Source organism: Odocoileus virginianus, unplaced genomic scaffold (genome assembly GCF_023699985.2).
Source record: "Odocoileus virginianus isolate 20LAN1187 ecotype Illinois unplaced genomic scaffold, Ovbor_1.2 Unplaced_Scaffold_2, whole genome shotgun sequence".
Classification (NCBI taxonomy): Eukaryota; Metazoa; Chordata; class Mammalia; order Artiodactyla; family Cervidae; genus Odocoileus; species Odocoileus virginianus.
The window spans coordinates 2,594,368-2,603,568 of NW_027224264.1; the positions used below are offsets into that span (position 1 = coordinate 2,594,368).

Consider the following 9,201-nt stretch of genomic DNA (forward strand, 5'->3'; position numbering starts at 1 on the left):
TCATTTGCATATAAAAGAAAATTCAAAGTAATAGTCACTGAAACTAGAATTTCTCTCTTTCTCTTGTAAACCAGATCTGGAGTTTAGTATTTCAAGGATGGTTAGGCTGCCTCTACATTTTCAAGGGGGCTTTCCTGGTGGCTCAGACAGTATAAAAAAGAATCTGTCTGCAATGCAGAAAACCGGGGTTCAATCCCCTGGGTTGGGAAGATCCCCTGGAGAATCCCATGGACAGAAGAGCCTGGTAGGCTACAGCCCATGGGGTCACAGTCAGATAGAACTGAGCGACTAACGCTTTCACATCTTCAAGAACCTAGGTTCTTTCTATCCAGTTGTTTAGCCATGTTATGCCTTATCTAGTGCTCTGGACATAACGTTTGTATTCTATCACAGAGGAAGGAGGAAATGCTCAAAAAAAGTATGTACCTCTATGACCCATTTAAAGACTTTTCTGAAAAATCACATCACAGGTTAATTTATGTACTAAGTTCATATGTGGAAGCCCTAACCCCAGCATCCCAGAATGTGACCTTGTTTGGAAATAGGGTATTTGCAGATATGTTAGTTAAGAGGAGGTCCTTATGGTAGCCCTAATTTAAAATAACTAGCGTTCTTATAAAAAGGGGAAATTTGTACAAGAAACATGCATGCACAAAGGGAGAATGAGGTCCACTATAAGGCAAGGAGAGAGGTTTGGAACAGATAATTCTCTCACTTTCCTCAAAAGGAACAAACCCTGTTGATGCTTTGACTTTGGACTTCTAGCCTCCAGAACTGTGAGACAATAAATTTCTATACTTTGAATTACTCAGTTAGTGGTACTTTGTAATGGCAGCCCTAACAACAAACTAGGATGTTACACAAAACCCTTCTGCTTGCATCATGTAGGTGGATGAAACTCAGTCCCATGGCCAAATCTAGTGTCAAGGAGGCTGAGAAATGGAATCTTTAATCTGGACAGCCATGCATCCAGCTAAAATGTGGGACAGTCTTATTGAAAAAGAGAATGGCTTTGGGGGATCAAATAAATAGTATTTGCCACAAAGTAAAATGTGAAAGTCCCAAGTCCCTGCCCTAGATCCTCTAGAGATAGTTCAAACACAGTTTACATTTTTTGCATGTATATCTCCATATATAAATTTTTTTTGCACAGTTGTTTGAAAGTGTCCCAAGTGATAGCAACAAGTGCCCCCACTACCTATTTGAACACTATTGATCAAAATCATGTTTTACAGTGGAGTTAATAAAACTATGTATCTTATGTGCATCTTCTTGGAGAAGGAAATGGCAACCCACTCCAGTATTCTTGCCTGAAAAATCCCATGGATGGAGGAGCCTGGTAGGTTACAGTCCACGGGGTCGCAAAAATTTGGACACAACTGAGCGACTTCACTTTCTTCTCACTTTCATGTATCTTCTAGGGTTAGTAGAATTCATTGATTATTTAGCATATTTAGTACAGCTTCTGACATATAATATTTTTAAATACATGTTAGTGGCTGCTATAAAAGGGGCAACCTTACACACCTATATTTTCTTTATCATTCAACTTAAATGGTATTTCCTCTATAAAGTGTTCCTTTATTCTTCCAGGCAGAATTAATCACTCTTTTCTGTTCCTATTGAAATTGGATATTACTTGTACATCTTCGTAAGAGTCATGTGAAGCTGGTATATACTCAATCTCTCAGTATGGATGAGGGAAACTAACACCCAGATCACTGATAAGCATGATAGAATGGGGATGTTAATCCAATCCATTCAGCAAAAAATTATATTCCCTTTAGACTAAATATATGTATGGTAATTACTCACTGAGGTAGAGAGAATTTTGGCCACCATGATCTCCACTGCTTGCTGCTATTCCCCTGAATATAGTAAGTTATATGAGAAAAGGGACTTTGCATATGTAATCATTACTAATCTGCTGACTTTAAAATAAGTACATTATCCTGTATTACCAATATGGGTCCAATACAATCACATTAGCTCTTAAAAACAAAAGAAAAGCAGGAGTGGAGCTCAGAGAGATCCTAGGAATGAGAAGGATTTAACATATCAGTGCTGGTTTGCAAATGGAAAAAGTCACATGAGAAGGAAGACAGTTCAGTTCAGTCTCTCAGACTCTTTGCGACCCCATGAATCGCAGCACGCCAGGCCTCCCTGTCCATCACCAACTCCCAGAGTCTACCCAAACCCATGCCCATCGAGTCGGTGATGCCATCCAGCCATCTCATCCTCTGTCGTCCCCTTCTCCTCCTGCCCTCATATTTCCCAGCATCAGTTCAGTTTTCAGTTTCAGTTCAGTCGCTCAGTCCTGTCTGACTCTTTGTGAACCCATGAACCACAGCACGCCAGGCCTCCCTGTTCATCACCAACTCCCGGAGGCCACCGAAACCCATGCCCAATTTTTAGTGATGCCATCCAACCATCTCATCCTCTGTTGTCCCCTTCTCCTCCCACCTTCAATCTTTCCCAGCATCAGGGTCTTCTCAAATGAGTCAGCTCTTCGCATTAGGTGGCCAACATATTGGAGTTTCAGGTTCAACATCAGTCCCATCAATGAACACCCAGGACTGATCTCCTTTAAGATGGACTGGTTGGATCTCCTTGCAGTCCAAGGGACTCTCAAGAGTTTTCTCCAACACCACAGTTCAAAAGCATCAATTCTTCAGCACTCAGCTTTCTTTATAGTCCACTCTCACATCCATACATGACTACTAGAAAAACCATAGCCTTGACTAGACGGACATTTGTTGGCAAAGTAATGTCTCTGCTTTTTAACATGCTGTCTAGGTTGGTCATAACTTTCCTTCCAAGGAGAAAGTGTCTTAATTTCATGGCTGTAGTCACCATCTGCAGTGATTCTGGAACCCCCAAAAATAAAGTCAGCCACTGTTTCCACTGTTTCCCCATCTATTTGCCATGAAGTGATGGGGCCAGATGCCATGATCTTTAGTTTTCTGAATGTTGAGCTTTAAGCTAACTTTTTCACTCTCCTCTTTCACTTTCATCAAGAGGTTCTTTAGTTCTTCTTCACTTTCTGCCATAAGGGTGGTGTCATCTGCATATCTGAGGTTATTGATGTTTCTCCCAGCAATCTTGATTCCAGCTTGTGCTTCCTCCAGCCCAGCGTTTCTCATGATGTACTCTGCATATAAGTTAAATAAGCAGGGTGACAATATACAGCCTTGACGTACTCCTTTTCCTATTTGGAACCAGTCTGCTGTTTCATGTCCAGTTCTAACTGTTGCTTCCTGACCTGCATACAGGTTTCTCAAGAGGCAGGTCAGGTGGTCTGGTATTCCTATCTCTTTCAGAATTTTCCACAGTTTATTATGATCCACACAGTCAAAGGCTTTGGCATAGTCAATAAAGCAGAAATAGATGTATTTCTGGAACTCTCTTGCTTTTTCAATGATCCAGCAGATGTTGGCAATTTGATCTCTGGTTCCTCCTGCCTTTTCTAAAACATCTGGAAGTTCATGGTTTATGTATTGCTGAAGCCTGGCTTGGAAAATTTTGAGCATTACTTTACTAGCATGTGAGATGAGTGCAATTATGTGGTAGTTTGAGCATTCTTTGGCATTGCCTTTCTTAGGGAATGTTATGCTTCTTGCACATAAGAACACATCTTTAGTTCTCATGTTATGAAGTAGGTAAATTTTTATCCCCATTTTACAGAGAGGGAAACTAAGGTTTAAGTGACACAGGTAAAGTCCAACAGCTAGTATGTGGCAGTGCCGGAATTTTGAATCCAGGAAGTCTAGTTCCAGAATCTGTGCAACAGTGAGAACCACTATGCTGCATAATTTATTGAATAAACACTCAATAAAAATATTTTAAATCATTTGTTGAAATAACTTCATGGAAACTACTTCCTCCTTTAAGAGAATGGCCAGCCAGTTATTCAAAATAAAGGTCTGTTTAGGCAATTGTTTTGAGCAGTGTCTCAAGTTTGCTCCAGGCTCCTTACCTAGATATTTGCATTAAGTAGGCTTGGAATGAGACTCTGAAATCTGCTTCTTTAAAGCCCCAGGTACTTTTTAGATAAGGCCAGACTGAAAAATACTTGGCTATATCCTCCAAGAACTGATTTAGTAAATACTTACAGGGCTTCCCTGGTAGCTCAGTAGGTAAACAATCTGCCTGTAGTGAGGGAGACCCAGGCTCGATCCTTGGGTTGGGAAGATCCCATGGAGAGGGAAATGACAACCCATTCCAGTATTCTTGCCTGGAAAATTCCATGGACAGAGGGGCCTGGCGTGCTGCGGTCCATGGGGTTGCAAAGAGTCGGGCACGACTGAGCAACTAACACTAACTTACTACAGACAATGGTTTTAACATCCATCTAAACATATTAACAAAGTAAAGAAGGCAGAAGGTCAAGCTGAAGACTATATTGGTCTTTTTAGGGTTCCCCCGAATAAGAGAAAATGTTATGGAAGCTATGATTTTTGAAGTACTGCTGTTTATCATAAAGACCATCATAATCAAAATAATATTAGGTATCAGATTCAGAAATACATTGGGGACTTCCAAACATTTCATCTAATTTTAAAATGTAAGGCTCTCTAGTTTCTTGAATTAAAAAACAATCATGATAAAGGGATAAGTATTATACTCAGTTTTCCTTATAGTTATTTAAATCGCTGTTGACAGTTTGTGTGACTTGTTGTTAAAGAAGCCTTTTAAACAGTGCTAAGGTATATTTATGTATGTTGTACACGGAATATTTTATCACAAGCTTTCAATGAATTGTTTTATTGTACTGAATTTATCATAACAAATTATTTATTACATGTTCTCTTATTCGTGTTGTTACCCTGCTCGGAGAAAAATAATTTATATTTTCATGACATTTACTTGTTGATAGTAGTTTTTATAACCTTGCATTTTGGTCTACTATTCATTTTTATCCATGATGATTTGTGATTTAAAGGTTTTACAACAGCCTTCTGAGTTTTATGCATAGTGAATCATAATACTGGCAAACTGTGTCCTTGTGTATGAGGTCAATAGTAGAATGAAAATGTGTTATTATTACAATATTTTAGAATTAAATATAAATGATGAAAAGTACAGCTAAATCTTAATTCAGTAAGGAATACATGTATACCTATTCATTTTGATGTAAATTATTTTTTCATTGTTTCATAGCCAGGAAGACAGAAACTCAGTATTCAGATGACAAATTATGATGGATTATGCTCAATAAATTTTGTTCCTATTCATTTGGCTGTGTCTCATAAACCAAATAAAATTGTCTAAATCAGGAAAATCCAACTGGAATGCTGTATTTTGGGGGAACTTAGATTAATAATTATAGCCTGAAAGATATACACTAACTGAAGTGTTTCCTCAGTCAAGAAGGGAAGATTGCATTATGCCCAGCATATCGTCTGTACTAAATATATTTTATTTGTATCCCAGTTCTATGAGTAGTAGTGATATATGTATGGTCTTTGATAAATATCTAGTAAGTAGACTTTCGGTTCCTCAAAACACTTCATTCCCTCACGTTGTTGGAGAACAATTTATCAAACCACACTCTTAGACATTCTCCCACTTTCTTCCTAAATTAAATCTTAATGTTAGCTGCAACTGCCAGATGTCCTTCATTCTGAAAAATGCATCAGAGGAGTTGGAGATTTTCTGAAGTGCCTAGTCCAGCTCCAATGAAACTGCTTCTTATTGTAAGGTAATTGGGGAAGACTAGGGGGGAATTGCAGTTCAGTAGATAAGGGATTCTGGTCTCCCCTTCAGATTTTTCCTGTATGCACTAAAATATGCCATTGATTAATGCTCTATTTGGGCTAAGGATCTACTCGTGTAAAAGGATGATAAACTGTATGGGCTGCAATTTTTATGCTTTCTCTTTGTTGCTGTTCCTTGAGGCCTATCTGGAGTTACTTAGCTGCTGAGGGATGTTTGTCACCACATATTACAGTATAACGTTAAAAGATAAATTAATTAAATGAAAATTTTTTTTAAAAAGACGTTGATTCTGTTATCTCTATCATTTTCCTTCTCATTGCTCAGCCTATCAACCTCTTATAATATACCTTCTCCTTAGCTGCAGCTTCACGGATACTACAGTATCAGCTGTGATAAAGCAGCTAACAAGAATCATTAAATCAGCAGACATACTTTAAAAAACAATGCTATGCAAAACAGAAAAAGAGACTCAGATGTATAGAACAGACTTGTGGACTCTGGGAGAAGGTGAGGGTGGGATGTTTCAAGAGAACAGCATTGAAACATGTATATTATCTAGGGTGAAACAGATCGCCAGCCCAGGTTGGGTGCATGAGACAAGTGCTCGGGTCTGGTGCACTGGGAAGACCCAGAGGGATCGGGTGGAGAGGGAGGTGGGAGGGGGGATTGGGATGGGGAATACATGTAAATCCATGGCTAATTCATTTCAATGTATGACAAAAACTACTGTAATGATGTCAAAGTAATTAGCCTCCAACTAATAAAAATAAATGGAAAAAAATATATAAAAGAAAAAGAAAAAAAATTTAACTGAAAAAAAAAAAAAACAGTTGAATTTCTTAAAAAAAAAAAAAAAACAATGCTAATTGGCTGCCTGGGCTGCGGGCGGCGAGGCTGCGCGCTCTTCCCCGGGCCGCTCACTGCAGAACCGACTCCGGTGCCGCCGCCGCCCGCGAAGCCGCCGCCGCCGCCGCCTCCGCCTCGGGACCGGCTGTATGGTTAGGCCACAGTCTTCAAGGAGTAGACATATTCCTCAGTTCTGTGGTGTTCTCGGTCACACATTTATGGAGTTTCTGAAGGGCAGTGGAGATTACTGCCAGGCACAGCACGACCTCTATGCAGACAAGTGAACTGCAGAGATTCATTACTGCTCAACCTGGACACAGAAGTGTTGAATTGAAATCCACAGAGCATTTTTTTACAAGAGTTCTGATCTGGATGGGGTAAACCTCAGTACACTTCCTTTCTATTGCCTCAGTATTACTGGATTGAAGAATTGCTGCTTCTTGTTAAGAGGTTCATTCATTCATTACTCCCAACTTCATACTTAAAAGCACTGAGAATTTCAAGTGGAGTATATTGAAGTTGACTGCGTTTCTTTGCATCATTTCTGTATTCAATTTTTTAAATTCTTTCATATCCCTATTGAGTGTTTCTTTTAACTAAATTAACATGGCTCGAATGAACCGCCCAGCTCCTGTGGAAGTTACATACAGGAACATGAGATTTCTTATTACACACAACCCAACTAATGCAACGTTAAGCAAATTTATAGAGGAACTTAAGAAGTATGGAGTTACCACAATCGTAAGAGTATGTGAAGCAACTTATGACACTACTCTTGTGGAGAAAGAAGGCATCCATGTTCTCGATTGGCCTTTTGATGATGGCGCACCACCATCTAACCAGATTGTTGATGATTGGTTAAGTCTTGTGAAGATTAAGTTTCGTGAAGACCCTGGTTGTTGTATTGCTGTTCATTGTGTTGCAGGCCTGGGCAGAGCTCCAGTGCTTGTTGCCCTAGCATTAATTGAAGGTGGAATGAAATATGAAGATGCAGTACAGTTCATAAGACAAAAGCGGCGAGGAGCTTTTAACAGCAAGCAACTTTTGTATTTGGAGAAGTATCGTCCTAAAATGCGGCTGCGCTTCAAAGACTCCAATGGGCATAGAAACAACTGTTGCATTCAGTAAAACTAGGGTGCATGATGCCATTGCTTGGAAGTGGAACCTGAGACACGATGGAATTTGTCGTACATAGCAGATAGCCCAGTTGACTTGGTGAATAAGTCTGATGAAGCTTCCATAGGAGTGTTGAAAAGCAGTTTTACCAGGCCACAGGCCTGGCAGAATTGCAGTCTCTGTTCAGGTTATGATCAACCTATTTGAATACTAGTAAAGAATTCTTGCTGTTCAGCATTAATATGTGCTTATAATTTGTACCAATTGACCTTTCCTGAAATCATGCAGTATTGAGTCATGTCATTAAATCTGTTTCCATGCCAGAATCTTACCAATACGTAAGAAATTTAGAAAGACTAGGTGCCAAAATACCCAGCACAATACTTGTATATTTTTAGTATCATATAGAACAAATCCCAGGAACTATGAACACTCTGGACCTTATGTGGTTTATTCCTTGCATCATTTCAAACATAGTAGGGCCTATGAGGTTTGTTTGCTCACAATATGTTTACATCTCCCACATTCATACCAGTATACATCAGATTTGCTCCCTTTTTAATTAACCAAGTCTTACAGTGATTATTTAATATCTTTCTATAAATCTCATTTTATGTTGTAGAAGGCCTCCATTTTGAAAATCTACATTGTACAGAAGCACATGTCTTTAATGTCTCCAGACAAAAGCCTTACAGTTCATTTTAATGTTTGCACTTTGGGGTGCAACTTACAGGGAGGGCCTGAAAAAAGAATGGGAGGGGGCTATTAAGTATTTTTAGTAAAATGTTGCCTTTGTCTTGTGCAGAACATGTAGAATATGTGCTTTAATTTAGTAAATATTTTTTTAAAAGGTAGAAATACTTTGTTACTGTAACTAAAACAATTCTTAATCAAAATTTCTGAAATTCTTGTAATTTTTTTTCATACTTACTGAAGTTGTTTACCGACTTAGTTTTGTTTGAAGTGTGATTCCCAGCCTCTCTTGCAAAAAAAAAAGTGGGTTTCTGCTAATGAATTGAGCAGACATTTAATATTTTATATACCTTTTGAGCTGTGTAACTTAATATTTGGATACTTGACAATTTGTTTTATTATGTAATTGATAAAATGGTGATGTGTATTAACATTAGCTCAACCATATATTTATACTGTCCGGGAACATGTGGTTATAGTTCTGTGGGAGAAATAATTTGTCAGTGTTCACCAGCTTGTAAAAATCTAGTGCAAGAGCTTAAACATTAAATAAATGATGATATGCGTTAAAAAAAAAAAAAAACAATGCTAAGTCAATTGGCTGTTCTGTGATGGCTTGAAAAAGGTGTTTTTGGATCAAGTTCATGATCTTTTTCAGTGCTCAGTGGATTGTTTAGTTTATTTTGATTCCTGGGAAACACAAGGTTGAAATGTGAAAACTATGGAAGTGTTAATTCTGCTCATTAAATTTGGGCCATTAATATATAAGCCTACAATTGAATCTTAATATTATAGGTTTTGTGCCATTCCAATTTCCCACAGATATAA

At 38.4% G+C, this 9,201-nt stretch overlaps 1 protein-coding gene across 1 annotated transcript; it reads left to right on the forward strand.

Annotated features, from left to right (window-relative positions):
* The first annotated feature begins 6,895 nt into the window (after positions 1-6,895).
* Positions 6,896-8,959, forward strand: LOC110128437 (protein tyrosine phosphatase type IVA 1). Its single transcript, XM_020879224.2, has one exon. The coding sequence runs from the start codon at positions 7,171-7,173 to the stop codon at positions 7,690-7,692; it is 522 nt and encodes a 173-aa protein (XP_020734883.1). The 5' UTR covers positions 6,896-7,170; the 3' UTR covers positions 7,693-8,959.
* Positions 8,960-9,201: the final 242 nt, after the last annotated feature.

Coding starts and splice junctions, on each gene's coding strand:
- LOC110128437 (XM_020879224.2), top strand. CDS start 7,171: ATGGCTCGAATGAACCGCCCAGCTCCTGTGGAAGTTACATACAGGAAC.